We start from the raw sequence: 19427 nt of genomic DNA, 5'->3' as shown, positions 1-19427 counted from the left end.
GAGAAAAAAAAAGATACTACGGGAAGTGGCTTGGCTTGTGTGAGAAGACGCTGTTGTGGTGTTTCTGTGAAAACAATAATAAACCTAAATCGTTCAAGGTAAGTTTTTTCTAAAGAGTCTTGCCTCCTTAAGCATAATATTAGCGAATTGTGAGAACATGCATTAACAATATTTCCCTTTCTCGTTTATGCATAGTGTTTCACATAACATTATTTCCCTTTTGACCACGCCATGGTCAGTGTGACCTAAGAATCTCGAAAGTCAGAAACGAGTAGCAGCATTGATTACTTTAAATATTCCGGAGTATTGCAGTTTACAAAACGGTAAAAGGCGATTGGTGACTGTAGGCCTTAGTCTCAAACATACCTTCCCTGCGTCGAGTCAATCCTTTTGAAATAAATAATATCTAATCGTTCTTCTGCCTACCAGCGTAAACAAGTAGACGAGGGATCGTCCACTGTCCAATGTAGTTATTACTTTCTTAAAATGTTAAATGGGAAGAAAATACTTGTCACTTTAGAAATTGCAGTCGTGTTCGTTTAAGTAGCGGTGCAGCTAACTATCTGTGGTTTGGCAGTTTTTAAAATAATTCTTAGAAAACCTGAGAGCAGCAACACAAACACGGTTGAATCCCCGGGGGTCGTGACTTGATAAAACTTCTTGGTATAACGGACCTGTAAAAGAAAAGGCGTGTTTGAGCCGACTGTGTTTTTTTTGTTTTGTTTTGTGAAAGCACGCAAAAACTTGCGAATTCAACAATTCTGTAAATATTGTATACCACATTTGGTTTCATTGGGTATGAAATAGTAGAACAAGTATTGTCGGATGTTTTTCGTTTAAGTTCGTAGTCGATGGAAACAAAGGAGCACCTGCACGGTGGGATAGTCTGACGTCTGTTGTAACCTTGGGTTTTTGAGCCTGGCAGTGAGGCCTTCTTATGAGTGGGTTTGTAATAAAAAAATCACATTTTCTGCGTTAAGAAATCGATTTGCACGAGGGAAAAAATTAAGGTATTCATGGTTACCTAGATCAGTGGTTGTCATTCCTGGTCCCGGAAGATATTGCCTCCTCCTGGTGGCCAATTAATTATTAAGACTGCCAGTTAGCATGGGTTGGTCATCAGAAATTTGATCTTTTTTTCTTAATTCTACACCTGTCCTTGTTCAGTTTTGTGGGATGTCTGTAAACCAATTTGTTTTGGTTGGAGTGTTTGAGATTGTCAATGGACATTATGTCCAGTCAACCTGTTAAGAGGTGCTTAGACACAAAATGAAGCATTTGACAGGCAGGTTGAGTGAGGAATGGGTGTTGATTGCTAAATGTGTTTGTAAAAACACATAGAACAGATTTTTGGGTAGCCAGAGACAGAAGTGGTTTAAAAAGATCTAATCAATAAAGAAGTTCAAATGCAGAAATAAGTCTATGAATTAATCTATTTAATCAAGAGTACAGTTGTAAGACCATGACAGACAGGGTTATTATAGGATCAGAACTACTGTTTTAAAGCCAAAATTAGTTTACAGCCAGTTCAATAACAATGTGGTCTTCTATCAAACAGTACTTTATTTATACAATATACAGTGCTGTTGAAAAAGTAAGTACACCCCATGAAAAGGTGTGTGTTTTTCAACATATTTGCATGTATGGATATTTGATCTTCATTTCAACAATATTGATAGATAAAGGTGATCTAGTTTAAGAAATAACAATGAAAATTATTATTTGAAATCATTTATTCAACAAAAAAAGGCTGAAGTGCAGTTGTCTGCTGTGGAAAAAATAAGTACAGGCCCTAGCTTCAATAGCTGGTGTTGCCCCCGTTGTCAGAAATCACTTCTTGTAGGCGTTTCTTGTAATTGTCTATCAGTCTCCTACATCAACTTGGAAAAAATTTTGCCCACTCCTCCTTACAGAACTCCTTCAACTGTGTGATGTTTTTAGGGCTTTCTTGTATGTACTGCCCGCTTCAAGTCCCCCCCACAGCATTTCTATGGGGTTAAGATCTGGGCTTTGACTTGGCTATTCCAGAACCTTCCATTTCTTCTTTTTGAGCCATTCTTTTGTGGATTTGCTTGAGTGTTTTGGGTCATTGTCTTGTTGCAAGGTCAACTTAAGGTTCAGTTTCAGCTTTTTGACAGATGGCCTCACATTTTCGTCAAGTACTTTCTGGTGCAATGTGGAATTCATGGTTGACTCTGATGGCAAGCTGGCCAGGCCCTGAGGCAGAAAAGCAGCCCCAAACAATATTTCCACCACCATGCTTTACAGTTGCTATGAGGTTCTTTTGGTCAAAGGCAGTTTTTGGTTTTCACCAAACATGATGTCTGGCATTGTGGCCAAACAGCTCTACCTTTGTCTCATCCATCCAGACCACATTGTTCTAGTAGTCCTGATCTTCACCTAGGTGTTGTCTGGCAAACTTCAGTCGTGCATCTATATTCTTTTTTGAGAGCAGAGGCTTCTTCCTTCTTGACCTCGCATGTAGGGTAAAGTTGTGCAGTCTCTGTCGGATGGTTGACTCATGCACTTTTGACATTGATTGAGGCGAGACTTGTCTGTAACTCCCTTGATGTTATTCTGGGGTCGTTGGAGACTTCCTGCTGCATCTTTCAGTCAGCTCTTGGGCTGAATTTGGTGGGACGACCTGGCCTGGATAGATTACCAGTGGTTTGAAATTTTCTCCATTTGTAGATCTTTCGGACAGTGGAGTGATTGACTACAAATTGCTTGGAAATGGTTTTAAAACCCCTTCCCCGACTCATAGGCATCAACAATCTTTCTTCTGAGGACCTCGGAGAGCTCTTTTGATCTTATTATTTTTAAAAATAAGATCACCTTTATCTATCAGTATTGTTAAAATGATGATGAAGTATCCTTTTGTCCACAAATCTAAAAAAGACAAACCTTTTCATGGTGTGTACTTACTTTTTTACACCACTGTATTTAATGAAAAACATGCTTATTTATAATTAGTTTTCGATAAACAAATGCTGATTTAGTTGTGCTTAATGTTGTAGTAAGTCAGAATACAGAAGGAATATGCATTGCTTAACAATGTTATAGTGGAATTGAAATTAATTTGTATTGCAAGTTTTTTAGAAGGAGAAAATGAATTGTTAATGCGATCATAGATCATTGGCAGGTTTCAAATTTTATGTAAAGAAATGGGTTACTAATAACAGCATGAGATCATGAAAGGATAAGACTGCATTCAGTTTGAGATTAGTAAGCCTGTGACAAGTTGATATAATACTTTATTAGTATTTAGAATTTATTTTTATATCACTGAAACTATATTATTGAGGCTCACAAGCCGAGATTTTAGAGGGCCATGCCTATTTGACATTTTCTGTATTACCTGCGTAGGAAGAAATTCCTGTTTTCTGTAAACGTGCCAAGTACAAACCTCCCAACAGTCTGACATGACTAACAAAAGGCTCAGATTTTAATGAGTTTTATTTAATCAGTTTTCTTTATATATTGTTTCATCTACACAGAATATTGCTATCATCTCAGAAGAGGAATCCTTCATCTTTTAAGGTTATTCTCCTGTTTTTTTTCTCACTACAATTTTGGACTCTGAGACTGATTATTGGTCTGTATCTTTATTCTGTCCTTAATATATAGTGTTCACATTTATATTTTTTTGTCCCTGGTTCACCCAATGGCTGAAAATCTCCCTTTGGGTAGTGATAAAGAAGCATTTACAGCTGGATGTGATGTCAGTGCTTCTCCAGAAACTTTAAATATGGATGTAAGTGAAGAGCATGCCCAGAATACCTACAGTGAGCCACCAGAGCTGTCTCACAGCACCGTATCTTTGGAGGTTGCAAGCAAATCCCAGGAGTCTCACCCTTCCCCGAGCTCTGGAGAAAATACGAATGCTCTTAATTTGTTTGCTACTCTTGGTCTGTCACCTGAAGACTTGGATGCATTGGCACAGATTCCGGAAAATAAGATTACTGTGGAAACATTGCCTCATCTTATCATGCAGCTTAAAGCAAAGAAAAGTGCAAGAGGTCATTCATCAGACCATCGCAGCCAGCATAGTGCCTCCCCTCCAAGAGAGCAGCAGTACAAACCTTCAGAGGACAAGTGGGAGGACGTCGGGCCCAGTAGTAGGCCCACCAGATCTAGCAGTAAATCTCCGGTCCACAGTTATGTGGTTGATTACAATTATGGAAAATATGGGAGAGAAGATCGCGCTGATAGAGCGAGAGAAGATCGAGATCTCCGTTATTCGAAACCGTCCCACGAGAGACCTTATGTAGAGAGCCGACCACGGTCTCCGTCATCATTCGAGGTCGATGATTTTCATGGATTAATGCCCCGCTCTTTTCCACACGTTTGCTCTCTTTGTGATTTTGATGTGAATTCAAGCAGGGTAAGTTTTTGTTTTTCCACTTTGGTTGGTTTCGTCTCTCTTCCCTTTGTAATCCACGAGCTTCAGTGTTTCATGTTTATTATTTTAATTTGTTTGCAACTTTGTTTTGTTTTTCAACATTTTACTGCTGCTTTTTCGAAAAGGTTGAATTGCAGGTTTGCAAAAATTAAAATGTGTCTGAAGTTACGTCTTTGGACATCCATAAAATGTCCCAAACACCTATAAAATCTAATCTAGTTACCACCAAAGTGTTGATCTGTGATGGTAAAATTGCACTCAGAATTCAAAATGAAACAGTCAGCACCACTTAACTAAATTGTATTGTGGTGACCTGTTTTGTATATTTACAACATCTCACTCACCAGTTCTTTAGAAATAAATTGTTTAAAATCCTCAAAATATAGATGTCATCTTCTTACACACCATTGTCTCTCTCATTAATAGGCCACCCAAGCGAAATATGAATATTTCTCAGTATTAGTTAATAGTGAAATATTACAGTCACCTCTTTCACTTATTGGTTTTGGGTATTTTATAACATCCTTATATTTTGTTGAAGGGTGTTAGGAAAAGTAAAGCACAATAGGTTTAAAAAAAGAGATCCATTAGAATAAGGTCTTCAAAATGCATAACCATACTATCAAATGTACAAAACATTAAGACTTCATGTTGTCATTTCAAACTATGAACAGCAGCAATGGAGGCTGTAGCAGAATTTTAGAATTCTGCATTTCACTTGGACTTTGAAAGGCCCTTGTACGACTAGCTATGCTATAGTATCATGAAAAAAACAGATTCTTTTTTTTAGGCCTGGAGTCAGCACATTAATGGGGTCCGACATGCAGAGAATCGACGTGACCTCCTTCGCATGTAAGTTGTACTTGCACTGAGCTGAGATGTACTTTAATACAATATAAGATAACAGCCATTGTTTCTGCTAGATTACAGTTTTTCTTTTGTATTCATTTTGTATTGCTTTGTAAGATGTCCAAGAATATTGAAACTTTAAAGTGTTCATGAAATTAATTTAGAAATTCCCTTAACTTACACCTACATAAATTCTTATAGTGATATATATTCTTTATTTTATTATTACTTTGTAGGTATCCAGGATGGGATCCACAATTCATATCGAACAGAATGTAAGTAGGGTGGTTTGTAAACTGTAAAGAGGTTAGAGAATACACAGACTGCAAATACAACATAAGGCTGAGTCTGATTTCTTTATACTGTCTGTTAAATTTAGTCCTGTACTCCAGTCACCTGTTATACCGCTTGAAATGTATTTAATTTTTTGGCAATCGTAGTGGTTAAGAAGGTGCACTAATTGTTGAATTTGTCTACCTGTATTTATAGTAGCGATATGTAATCCATGCTATTTGGTAAATTCACTGTTAATGTGAAGTATCTAGTTATTACTAATTACTGTTATCAGTTGAATACAGCAACAACACGTTTAAAAACCGAGAACAGAGACCTGATGGTATTTTCTTCCTGCAAGGCCTGACTCGTATCCACCAGATGACCTTTTGTCTTCCGGAAGAGCAGGATCCCGGTCAAGCAGCTCACAGAGGAGACCATATAGTTCAGATCGTTCTGCGGGTAATAAAAACAAGCACCGTCTTTCATTTGGCTGATGCTATTGAGTAGGCAAGTACGAAGTGTTGGAAATTACAGATGGATGAACACAAACTGTTGTGACGCCTAGCGATGGTCCAAAATTGCTGTATAGCTTCCCCCCCCCCCCCCCCCCATAGTATTTCTGTCCTATATGCATGCCCACTGAAGTTTCCAACAAATTGATCACAGTAGTTTGATTATTGCTTACTCAAAGGTCAGTTTAGTTTTGCCATTCATGCTTCATTCCTGCTGACTTTTCCAGCTATACTGTAGCTGAGCTGGCCATTCAAGGACTGGAGTAGTATGTAATCACTGGAGCTATTTTTTTGTCAATTTCAAATATCTCTAAGATACTAGTCAAGCAAGGTTCCTCATTTGGAACCTTACTTTATTCTTCCTGGAAGCAATTGTCATTTTAAGAAACACTTAGGAAGTTTTAAGAATTTTAATGTACAGGATTTTCTTCATAACCTGGCTTTAATAAACTGGATCAGAGTTTCTCTAATTTCTCTCTCCTTGGGACCTCCTTTAAAAACAGTTTTAGAAATGTTGTCTACAATCATGCACCGTTTAAAAGGTTTAAAGTTAGCCCTGAACTGTCAGCTTTAATTAAACACAAGAATCTAGGCTGGCTAAATGCTAAGGCCTCTAAGAATCCCACTTGTCTTTTTTCCCATACAAATTGGAAATAGGCATAAATGTGCACAAGCTATTAGGACCTCCTCAATAAGCTATTACAAACTTCTCTAACTTCCTAAACATTTCCCCAAAATGTAATGAGCTAAATTTGTGGAGGAGAGTTTCTCTTGCTGTTATCAGTTTAAATTATCTGCCTAGATTAAGGATTATTGCTATTGTTGTCATGTACAGACCGTGTACAGTGGTGTAAAAAAACAACACTTGTATTTGTATTTGAATTCTTCTGGTTTTAAGGTGAAAGGGCTACACTTCCACCAGAAAGACGCCCTCTTCTGAAACCAAAGGTAATCTTTTTCCTTTACTTCAAAGTCATTACTGAAGAGTCAATCTGTGTTGTATTTGACCTCCATTCTAAAGAAACCTAACTGCCGTAGTGCTTTTCTGTAGTATTTCATAATTATGTATTCTTTCTTTGCTGTTGATATTGTATGACTGTATTGTTTTAGGACCATATGAGTGCAAGCAGTATAGACTTTCAGTGGAACTTGAAATTTAAACTGCTTGAAATGATGCAGTATTAAACTTGCTACAGTTTATGTTTTGTGTATTCATACTGGATAATTCTTTAAATGGCAAATTCAGTAAATGAACTGGAGGGGTAAGTACTGTATGTTATTCTATTTATAGATACTTATTACTCATCTTCGTACTTATTACTAATTACTTATTGTTAAACTTTACTGAGTGTATTTGACAATGTTCAATTACAATTGCTGGAAAACATCATGAGGGCATTTGATTATCTTTCCTTAATGCATTAATTGAGCTGTGCAAAGTTTTTGTTGTGGGTAAGGATAAGTCACAACAGTGAATGTTTGTATTCTTGACACCAGGCAGGAACAAGAGTGGTGGTCACTAAATTTCCAAAAGGGACTTTGGATGTCAAGGATTTGCTAAAACTGGCTGAGCCATTTGGGACTGTTGTTAAACACTTGGTGTTCCCTTGTAAGGTAGGAGTCTTATAATATTAGGTTGTATTCTAGCACAAAGGGTTTACAGCATGTGGAGTTTTGTTTTTAGACCCTTAATGTATTTTTTAATTACTTCTTTGTTCATTTAAGATGTTAAGAACATCTGTGGCACATAACCTCCACTTATTCCTTTATTGAAGTTTAGCATAATCTTTACTTTTATCTTCTGGTTGATTCATATTTTTACTGCTTAATTAGCGAACATTGTAAAAGTGTTGATACCTTTGCATATGGTTAAAAGATCCTTTCATCTATACTAACAGTTCACCATTAGTATTTTAAAGTTAATGATTTAGTTCTTGAAGAATTCCATAGAAAAGTAGTTAAACGGAAACATTTGACCATATTGAACATTTTCATGTTCACATGTCAAGTTGAGGAAAGTCAAACTTTTAACTTCTGCTTAGGTGATATTTGTGATATTTATATGATACAGGTAGATAGCTGATATGATATTTCTTTAACCATTAAGTTCTAGTTTTCTGTGTAGTAGTAGCAGTCTTGGAATTGGTAGTCTGGCACAGTCCTTAACTATAGTTTAGCAGGGTTTTAAGATGCCTGTTTTACACTTGGGAATATTATTATTCTGATTCATCTCAGAAAATCTTAAGTTCATTTATGTAGTTAAGAGCTCACTTAAAACATAAATCACAAGATGCTGGGGTTGAAACTGCAAATGTAGCGTTGAAAACCTCCTAAGCCAAGTAATCAAGGAAGTATCATCCAAAACTACAGTAGCGTTTAAAGCACAGATGATTTTTTCTTTTACTAGACACAGAGACATCTAAAACTTGAGTATACTAAGGTTTAAGGAAAGATACACATGCAGAAAACACTCCTGATTGCAAAATCATCTATCCATCAATTTTCTATCCACTTCTTTTTAAATTTTAAGTTGTTACATTGTAAATGCTGAGAAACATTGAATGAGAATTTTACACGTCTGAAGTCAGCAACATTTTTCAATTATTCTGTTATTTAGGGTTTTTTGGAAATGTCTACACACAAAGAAGCAGTAACTGTGGTTAACCACTATCAGAAGAAGCCATTCTTTGTAAAAGATATTAAACTACTCATCTATTTGTCCCCTGTTGTTGAAAGTATTAAGGTACGTATTGTTATTATGTTACAGGCTATCCTATAAAATAGAATCTAGATTAATATGTTTAACAATTCTCATATAATGCTATCACCAAGTATGCCATTAACTTTTCTATCTGGTCAAATTGGAAGATAATTTTAAAAATTTAAAATACTCCCTTTTGAACAAATGCTGAATATTGTCTTTGTTTTATTTTAAGCACATAGAACATTTCTATTTATTATTTTCCAACTTTAAAATTTCAGCCATACAGTTTTTTCCCCCACTCTCTTTCTCTACATTTGTGATTGTTTTAAATGTCTCATAACTGTAAGTAGACATGTACACCAAGTAAATCCAGATTTTAAAGTCAAATGAGCATTTACAGAGTCTTATTTTTCTCCTGTTTATAGGTGTCCATAATATGCTTTGCTTAACATCAAGCTTTTTTTCCTTATGATTCATTTAGACCCCTAGACTGGATGTGCCTGAAAAACATTCAAAGAATCAAGGTTATGCTGTGGTGTGTGTTTCTCACCTTCCAGCAGGAAAAGACATAGAATCTGAACTCATTGATGTAGCTAAGCTGTTTGGGGAAGTGCAGTGCTCTAAATTTTCAACAAATGAGGTAAGTAGTGAGAACAAAATGGCATGTGAGGCCTGTTAACATAAGGATAATTGATTTTTGTTTATTGTTTCCATTTTTTCGTTATGTTTTGTAGGCTCTGATAGAAATGGCAGATTTTGAAGATGCTGAGATAATGGTGAAATACTACAGTTCTAATATGCTCAGGATCAATGGCAAAAGTGTGAAGGTAAAATTGTGGACAACACACAAAAGGCTTAGGTAAGGAATATACCTTCACAGATGTACAATGAAAAATGTTATTTATTCCAATTTTTTTTGTCATACCATGCTAATGCATGCTAATGCACAACTGTTAGGGGGGGGAAGTATATATACCGAGAAGCACTTAAAACCTAAAAAAAATTATCTTGGTTCCAATTTTTAATTCCTCTCAGTATATGTACGTTAAATAATTTAAATGGTAATATATCATTCATACAGTCAGGAGAGTGTTCAGATTTTATTTACAATTTGGAGTTGGTATGTTAGACTATGCCCATCACTAATTGTTTTGGGGCTGATTATATCTGTATAAACTATGTTTCTGTGTAGTATTCCAGCTTTAGTAGAATCACATACTGAGAGCCGTCTTGTAGAGCTGATGATTGTGTGACAATTTTAGGATGAGCCCCGATTCGGCACCCTCTAGAAGGGGTGAAGTGAGCAGAAGGCACAGCAGTAAGCATAGGAGTGAAGAATCTTCCAGGAGCTCTCATTCCAGAAACAAGGAAAGGACTCCTACACGCGGGGATTCCACAGAGAAAAAGGAAGACCATACAGGGGAGGAGGAAAAATCTGACGACGAGCACAAGCATGAAGATGATGTGTTGGGTGAGTTGGATGTGGAAGTTGATGAAGATGATAAGGGAATGATGGTAGAGGAGGATGAGGATGATGCCAAGGAAGATGTGGCACAAGATGATGTGGCATCATGGACCCCAGGAGAGGAACCAGCGGAGACATCAGTGGAGGGTGTGGAGACGGAGGCAGATGGCCCAGAAAGAAAATCGCCTGACAGTGCAGAGGTTTTAATGGAGCAGAACCTGGAGGAGAAATCCCAGGAGAGTTCAAAGGAATTGTGTGGGAATACAGAGGCAAAACCTGGAGAGAATTCTCATTCGCAGGATCTGATGAAAGAGCTGCCAGTGGAATCTGCAGAAAACTCAGAGATCCCAAAGGAAGAGTTAGTAAAGGAAGAAGCCCCATCAACAGAAGAAAAGGAAGCTGTGGAGTCAAATGAGTGTGAAGAGGTAAGGAATTCTACTCAGTGTACTGTGGTGATGACACATAGCATCATATGTTGTATGGGGAAGTTCATCATTTTTAGAGCTTAGTTTACATACCTCCTTAAATTCCTCCTTGAAAAGCTATTTCATTTTCTGTGCTTTTAACTGGAAAATGGAATAATAAAATGTTTAAAGGATTGTCATGTGATTAATACTGAAATTGAAGATCCCTCTGTTTATACATTATCTATATCAGTACTGCTAAAGAACTGGATTGCTAGAAAACTGTTAAATGCTGACGAATGCAATTCTGATAAAAGTAACGCAAAGCATCTAGTGAATTGTGCAGATGCTGTGGAGAAACTGGATGCATTCAATGCTATTCTTAACTGAGCCACATTGTTCAAGTTGCACATTTCTGTAATAAATCATATAGAATAGTAGATGATTTCAAAGGAAGGAAAACTACTTTGGTATTATCTGACACTGTAAATTCCAAGAACCTTAAAATTCACATTGCTTTAATGTAGTGTCAACGGTGTCATTTATTATTAATAATAGCAAAATGTTATTTTTTTATTTTAGGAATGTCTAGATCAGTAGAGTTAAAATTTAATCTGACTACTTTTTTAGTTTTTGTTAATCATTGCTAATACTTCTTGTACCAATAACTTGAGTACTGAACTATCTTCTTAATGCATTATTTAAACATCTTGCATTTGTTTTATAAAATCTTTGAGTGTTGTCTGTTTTAAAACCTTATTAAAAGGTTGTACATGTGGATGTGTATCTGTCACATACCAGGATATTTCAGATTTTGACATTTTAAGAAATAGCGAAATAATGTAATTGAAAATTGTAAAAGTTTTATCACTGAAAATATATTTTGTAAGGAAACATGCACAGGAAGAAATTCACAGCTCTATAATTTGTATTCTATTTTTTCCAATGTGTTGTTCTTTAAAGGAAGAGATGCTAGAAATGGATTTTCCAGAGAATTTAGATGACTTTGTTACACTGGATGAGCTAGATGAAGATGCTGAAAATTCAGAAAATAAATCGGAAAAAGAATCTGAAGTATCGTCTTCTAGTAAGGCTTTTTCTGATGATAATGTTAAATGTTTTAGGATTTTTTTAAGGGTGATGCTATTCAAATTCATCAAAAACTCTAAGTTTTAGTGTACCTAGAAAAAGCAGAAGAGAAAAGTTGTTTCTAAACTATAAATCAGTGAGTCTGTTTGGTGTAAACACATACATGCATACTCATAAAAGAAATGCACTTAATTGGTAAATGGGATGACAGCGTAAGCAATGCAATGAATCTGCTTAATGGCTGAGAGCTGCACCCTATAAAATGGTTCCCATATGATTATTGAAATGTTTAATAATGTTTTGTACCACCATCAGAAAGGTGTACTGGCTTTTTCACCTTTGTTTCATTATAATAAATGACAAGATTTTCTATTCCAATGTTAAAGTATTATTTGTTCTTTTTATGTCTTTTGGCTATGCTTTTAATATCCTAACTTTTGCATGAGAAATGATGGTCCATACATACTCAATTTATGAGTATAAAAGTGTTATTAGAAATACAGAAAGTCCTGAAATGTCTTCATTTTCCTTTTAGGACACCTGCAGGAATCTTTAAGGGTTAGTATACAATTTTGCTTTCTCTCTTTTCTGTTGCTGAGGACAAAGAATGTTTGTCCCTGAAAAGGTGTTTGGCAGCAGCAATTACGCTGAAACTATTGTGTGCTTTTTAACAGGCTGGAAGAGTTGTTGTCATTAAAGACTTCAGAAGAGGATATGGCTCTAAGGAGGACATTTTTTATCTGGCCAAACCTTTTGGGAAAGTTACCAAGCACCTAATACAGTACTACAAAAATGAAGTAAGTGCCCTTGAAAATAATTTGAGCTAGTGGCACATCTCCTATTATCACATAAAGTCAATAACTTCAATAAATGTTCACTACAGCTATGGGGCTTCACTGATGTTACCTTTTATATACATCATTTAGTTTGTTGTTCATTATACACCACTCTGAAAAATGATAATTGAAGGCTGGTTTGTAGATATGTATTACATTTAAATAGTTGTATGTTCCTGTCCATTTTAATTGAATTGAATTTATGTATGAGCTTCTGTACAATAAAGATGCAACATAGTCTCTGTTAGCCCCTTATTTCTGGTATGGGAAACATTGGTGGTAATGCTGTTAGAAATATAGAGGTTTATATATTTTTGGAGTGAATCATGGATACTATAAAAATAGTGTTGTATATAAAAAGGAACACATACTGCCTTAAATGTTATATCATGCAGAGAATATGTTGTGATTGAAGGAGCAGATTATCGTTTGAGCTCTTTTTGGAACAGATTTCTAAGTGTCTAACATTGTCTCTAATATAAATTAATTTCCTTGTTATATTAGGCACTACTGGAATTACCAACAAAAGAAGCAGCAAGCAAAATGGTAGAATTTTACAGTACGACCAAGATGGCACTAGTGTGTGGCAAACCTGTCACGATTAGTCTATGGCTTGAAAAGGAGGAGTTAGAGGTACGTTCGTAAAAAAAATTAAAATGAAGTATAGCTACTGCCAATGCTTGGATCTTTTTAGCATATATTTACCTCATCATGCATGCAACACTAATAGAAAAAGAGCTAAAATGTCACACAATTAAGTTAGAAACAAAAAGGAATATTTCAACCAAGATGTAGGGGGTGGTATCTGGAGACCCGGCAGTAGCTGTGGGGGACAAATATGATGCAGAATCAGGTTTAGGTTAAAACTCATCACTCCAACCTGACATTTTGTTTTCAAAGTAATGAAAACTGCACCAGCCATTTCATTAAATTACTCAGTATACAGTACATATGTGCGTGCAAAGTTCCTACTGTGCTTTTCAAATTATTTGTTGAGGTAATGACTTTTTAATAATGTAAGTTGCATACATTCTGACTGTTTACTGAATACAGACTGTTAAATATCTTAGGTAAAATGCTGAAAATGGAAAACAGTGTTTGCAAAGCTGTAAAACTTGGGAACTGCTGACCTAGATATTTTAATCATCTGTTATATGACTTGGCAGAGTTTTCTCTGAGTTTTTGACTGAACATGTCTTATATTAGAGTTTGGGTGATACAGTATGCTTTACAATAAGTTCTGTTGAGTGAAATATTGAGTTTGAATTCTGTCATAGAAAGTGTATTCTATGAGATGATATCAGAAAGTATGTTGCCCTAGATAGAGCATGTGTATACAAACACTATTGGACTCTAGGTCATGGTAAATCCAAAGCATACAGTATGTAGTGCTGGTATACATGTTCACATTTAATGCATTACAGTCTGTCTTCCTAAACTTTTGTCATTTATCTGTTTTTCCAAAGGGCCCAAGTGGAAGATCAGTTTTCATCACAATGCTTCCCTTTGTAAAGTTTTCTGACTACTCTCTCCTAAGGATTGCTCAACCTTTTGGGAAAGTCACTGCCTACTGTTTGAACTGGACTTACAAAAGGGTATGGCATGCATCTTAAATACTTTCTAAGTTAACTCTACTAGAAGAACTGGTGTGTTGGTCAGAACTCTCCCAATTAGATTTATATCTGTGTCTCTGTGGCTCATCAGCAAGACTCTTAGAAATACTGTTGCTGTACGAAAGCACAGAAATGGCTTTTTGATATGTTTGTCTTAAAAATGCGACATAATCTTGAGATGTTCTACAATTAATTCTGGGTCAATATGCATATATATACCACACTAGCTCTTGTGGCCTTGAGCTCTGTATTTAGTACCTGCTTTCTCCAGAAAAAAGTGCAGGAAGAATTTAAGTACTGTACTTGATATTTGAATCTTCTATTTCACGTGGACATACAGTACCACAATATGTTTGTGTTTGCTTAAAACTGTTTCTGCGTTAATAACATTTCATTTTTAAAAGTCCCCAGCTATAGTGATAATATTTGAAGTCCTGCATTTTTTAGAGCAGTCTTGCTAAGGCAACAAGTATATTCATACATTGAGCTTTACGTTTGTTTAACTTTGGTTTGAATAAAATGAATCGTCTGAATTTTACCGTTGAACAGGCTGTAAAAACAATTTAATTGCTAATTTATATGTATTCACTTTATACATTCCCAAATATTCTAACAGTACAGTGCCAATTGTTCTGTAATAAAATATTGATTCCATAACAGAAAGGCAGTGTCTATTTACACAAGTTTATATTTAAATCTAGTAACAATGGAAATGCAACTCCAATTTTAGAGAATTTCAATTTTTTAGCACATAAAAATTTAAGATCCTTGCTTTTCTGTACTGTTAGCCAGCATAGTGGACAACTAGGATGCACCGTTGGAGACTCTATCAAGGAGTAGAACCCTTGATATACTTTTTTTTTCCGAAAAGAGGAGGTGTTTAGCATCGGGTCTAAACAAATGTTTGTTTTTCAGTGTTACATTCAAATGGACACCACTGAAGCTGCACAGAAAATGGTGAAGACATACTCTCGGTACCCACCAAAATTCTACGGCAGATTTTTACATGTTTATTTGTGCAGGAAGAGTGATGCACTGATACCTTGGTATGTGATTGTGCCTTCTATCAGACTGTTTTTCTTCTTACTGATCATAGTGAATGGATTGTAATCATGGAGAGGGGTTGGCTATGCTTTATACCTACCTTAATAAATACTTTATATTTAGGGAATATTTGCTATATTAAGTCAAGTATATCTGATCTGGAGATATTCTCAAAAAAGAGTGCACTTGATTGATGCTTCAGTTTAAACTTATCGTAATGGTGAGTTCTTAAGTCAAAATATTTTTACCGGGTTTAATACATATGTCAGAGTGAATGGTAGTGTAAACTCCATTATGACCAGAAGGCATGGTGTGTCTTAGCTCAGCTGTGTTGATTGATTCATCATTCACATGATTCATCAGGAACACACCATTGGTCGTGTGGATTGAAAAAAAAATAACCTTTCGCAAAATTTCTTCTTCAGATTTAAAACGCATGGCGTTATCGATGGCATTTTTTTCCAGACGTTACATTCCCTTCTGTGCTCAAACACATTCTCGTTATTTCGGGTTGTCTTCGTGCAGGAAGATGCCCCCTCCCGAGCACGACAAGAAACCCGCTAAAAGAGAGCGAACAGAGAGCAGCCGGAGTGAGGAGGACGCTCCCAGCAGCTCCCAGTCTAAAGCCAAAGCCAAGGAAGAGGGACCCACAACGAAAAAGCTCTGCACCCGAGAGGACAAGGGCTCTGCAGAGAGGACAGCCAGCAAAGAGCAGCAGGAGTCTGCAGTGAAGAAGAATGAGCAGGGAGAGGCTGCAGACTCTGAAGAGAAGAACAGCGACGCTCCAGACACTTCCCAGAAGACTCTTGGAGAAGGGGTGAGCAGACGGGATCTCTTTCCCACATCAAGAATTGTTTTTATGCTATTTATACACAATGATGTGGAGTGATTCTACATAAATGCAAGAAGGTCTTTTACCTTATTAGTCAACCGCATAAAACGGAGACATGATTATGTTCACAACAAATCCAGCATGACGTGTTTGTCAAAGTCTGTGAGCAGATTATGCTAAACCTGTTGAAACCTATTCAGGCATCGTAAACATATTGAAGTATTTTACACGTGTTTTCATCAGGGTGAAAGCAGTGTGTCAGACAGTGAACCCCTCAGTGTTGCTCCTGAGCAGGCTGCTGAAAGCAGTGAAGTGGGGGAGCTGAGTGAGCAGAATGGTTCTGGCGCTGCCTCTTCCAATGGAGAGAGTTCCCAGGCCTGTGATAAAGATGAGCCTGAGAGGAAGACACCTGTCCCTCTGGGGCCATACCAACCCAACAACCCTGTGGGTAAGAGACTGCGGAGGAAGGTGGCATACAGCAATTTCGAAAAAATAAATACAAGAGCATGGGACTGCATTTCATAGAAATTCTAAAATGAGTAAAAGATGTTTATTGATTTTTTTTCCTGTAAAGTACTAATTGTGGGTTTGTCTCTCAACTTTTTTCTGACTACACATAAATTTGAAATGCAATAATCAACGTACCGAAGACCAAGAAATTTTCCGCAAACATGTTAGACAAAAACAGTTGTTTTGTGAAAAGTAGTTAAAGAGAAAAGACTACATTTACAAACACATTTATTGTATATTTCCCAAGTACCTCTAACAATGTTGGCTTGATAAAATGTATATAGCTCATAGCTAGTATTGCAAAATATTAATGCTGCTACCTCATATTTTCATGCTTTTTTACAGGACTCGATTATATTATCCCAAAAGTTGGTTACTTTTGCCAGCTGTGCAGTCTGTTCTACACAAGTGAGAAAACAGCAAAGACCGTTCACTGCAGCAGCCTGTCTCATTATCAGAAACTAAAGGTAAAAGTTTTTAGTGGACTTCTCCTGCTTGATGTAAACTGCAGGAATACATTTCTTTTAACACATAAGCAGCACACATTTATTAGTACAATGTTAATGCTTTTCAGTATATTAATGGAAATGTAGTATTATTTTCATATCTTAATAAAAGGCAATAAACTACATATAACCTTCCTTTCAATTTGAAAGTTGTAGTTACACGTAGGTTACTTAGCATTTATTTTAAGCACTGAGAGGCCTTTTGCCTCCCTTCAAAATGTATAGACTAAACATAACCCACTAAGTTAAGCCGCTAGCGGTTATTTAAAGGAAATTTGCAAGAGGTTAATAAAATAGTATTTCCTAGGAACCCTTCAAACTATCTTAATCTTATTTCTATACCATTACAAGAGCATCTAAGGCTGTATCCTAATTACTATGAATGTGGATAACATACGAGAGTACTAACTGTTTTGTAACAGTATTGTCATCAGTTATTATAGTTGAAGAAGACCGATGTCTTACTTTTACTGTATGATGAAAGGTGTAGAGTCCTCCCATTTTGCTCCAGGCTGAGTCTTCTGAAATAATGTTTTCTAGCCAGTGGCACACTCACTATGGTTCATCACACTGAACATCCCCTTCTCTTGTCTTCCTTCTTCACCCTTGTCATATCAGTGCATTTTTATATTTATAAGTGGGGTCATCTTCACTTCATGCTGCAAAGCTCAATAAAAAGAGTTGCCAGCTTTTTTTTAAATTGAATTTGAATCCTGTTTAATAAAGATAGCCCCGAAGCTGGACAGATGCTTTGGTTGGGATATGCTGTTAATAAAGAAAGGGGTATCCCTTCAAAGCAAATGTGCTACCGCCTTTACAGCTGTGGATTATTGCTTTTTCTCACTTGCACTGGATTTTCTGCACTGTTTTGTTTTTCAGGAGAAGCTGGATGAAAGCAAAGACAAGGCACCAGAATAGGAAAGAAAGAGGATGTATACTGAAGAAAGACTGCTGAATAATGTTTTGCTGTCAGGATGCTGGGATCAGTCTTTAACCTTTTCCACAACTGGAAGTGGTTTTTTTTTATGTTCCAGAATGCTGTAAAGATTTTGTTTAGGTTCGCCTGACCATCCCAACAACTGAACTACACACAAATCAGCTGTATGTAACTAAGGATGATGTAGATCTTTTGTTCAGTTATAGTGTGCTTGCTCCAGTCCACATTTATTTGCACATTCCAGAAAATAATTGTATCTGGTTACCCAATAAATGTTTCACAGTTGTCTGTATTAGTTTCATTAGTTTGAAAACATCAATGTAAGACACATTGCTGTAATCACAAGTTATTGGCTTTTAAAATACTTTTGGCTAAATTTCTTGGGTTATTCACAGAACCTAAATTGAACCATATAGACCATATAGAAAACAGAGTCCTGACAAATTAAGAATAACCTTCTAAATGTTTAAGCCTTTGCAGAGTTTTTTTGGTTTTCAGGAACCATATCTTACACAGACTACGTCTGTGAGTAGCTGTTTTAAGATTTACCTGATATTCATTTTGTGAATTTCTTTTTTTTTCATTTTTGTACAGTTTTTTTTTCAAGTCTTTATTTCATTTAATTTTCAGGCTTGTCCTTTTGCAGGACTTTTTGCATTAAAATCTTAAATGAAAAACGTCTGTGAGTCGTGTCACATTATAAGAAATATGCTGCAAATTTGGTGTTTGTGTTTATGCATGTGATATCTGTTTCCCAGATAACATTTAGGTTCTGCTGATTGCTAAAGAGGGTGGGTTTCATTTAACACCTCAGCAAGGCCTTCTGAATTTTATATCGGACAAATATGAAAGTTGGACTTTTGAAACATCTTTGGAAGATGACAAGACCAATGAATCTCTACCTCATTAAGTCATTTTAATTGTTTTTTTTTTAAACATTAGCACCAGTACAGTACACCTAGGCAGCACACGTTTTGGTAATGATTTTGTAAATATTAGTTTTTATTTGCTCTACTGAACATGGAGTCTAAAATGAAACGACCTGTAGCTGCTAAGGAAAATGTTATATAAACCATTCCTGACTTAATATCTGATGGTAGGATAGTCCAGGCTCTGCTGAAAGAGAATCTGCATGGTTTTAATTCTCTATAAAGCAGGGAAAGGTTATTTTAAAAAAATCTGCAGTGTTGTGTGTAGTAAATGAACTGCAAAATATCATGACAACCTTAGCCTACCCGCTAGCGATGGTACACATTTTGAGCCATTTCTCCCTATAGATGCTAATAATCGCAGTGGTGAAAATGAATTGCTGTGCCTCAAGTGAACAGTAAATCAAATCAATAATGTAACAGAAATTACAATATAACGTGAAAATTATGCAATATGGGAATAAAGGGGTGCCGGAAAAAAACCTGACTACAGTTGTCGGACACAATTACAGGCTATAC

At 36.2% G+C, this 19427-nt stretch overlaps 1 protein-coding gene across 2 annotated transcripts; it reads left to right on the top strand.

Annotated features, from left to right (window-relative positions):
• On the top strand, window positions 1–18656 carry LOC148821284 (uncharacterized). Of its 2 annotated transcripts, none has more exons than XM_088931715.1 (21): window positions 1–98; window positions 3498–4384; window positions 5193–5254; window positions 5488–5526; window positions 5886–5986; window positions 6938–6987; window positions 7537–7653; window positions 8657–8782; window positions 9225–9383; window positions 9478–9602; window positions 10006–10633; window positions 11576–11699; window positions 12237–12259; window positions 12376–12498; window positions 13042–13170; window positions 14004–14132; window positions 15066–15196; window positions 15720–16011; window positions 16270–16474; window positions 16882–17003; window positions 17922–18656. In XM_088931715.1, the coding sequence occupies exons 2-21, from the start codon at window positions 3665–3667 to the stop codon at window positions 17958–17960; spliced, it is 3444 nt and encodes a 1147-aa protein (XP_088787841.1). In that variant the 5' UTR covers window positions 1–98; window positions 3498–3664; the 3' UTR covers window positions 17961–18656. The 2 variants fall into 2 exon arrangements, with proteins under 2 accessions (XP_088787841.1, XP_088787842.1); XM_088931716.1 differs by having other exon boundaries at window positions 37–98; window positions 3691–4384.
• The last annotated feature ends 771 nt before the right edge of the window (window positions 18657–19427 follow it).

This window comes from Atractosteus spatula, chromosome 14 (genome assembly GCF_055471065.1).
Source record: "Atractosteus spatula isolate fAtrSpa1 chromosome 14, fAtrSpa1.hap1, whole genome shotgun sequence".
NCBI lineage: Eukaryota > Metazoa > Chordata > Actinopteri > Semionotiformes > Lepisosteidae > Atractosteus > Atractosteus spatula.
The sequence above is the reverse complement of the archived record's forward strand: the minus strand, read 5'-3'. Positions and strand labels throughout refer to the sequence as shown.

Excerpts from the sequence above, each read along its gene's own strand:
- LOC148821284 (XM_088931715.1), top strand. The coding sequence starts at position 3,665 with ATGGCTGAAAATCTCCCTTTGGGTAGTGATAAAGAAGCATTTACAGCT. Across the intron at positions 7,654-8,656 it reads ACTTGGTGTTCCCTTGTAAG|GGTTTTTTGGAAATGTCTAC; the intron begins GTAGGAGTCTTA and ends TCTGTTATTTAG. Across the intron at positions 8,783-9,224 it reads CTGTTGTTGAAAGTATTAAG|ACCCCTAGACTGGATGTGCC; the intron begins GTACGTATTGTT and ends TGATTCATTTAG.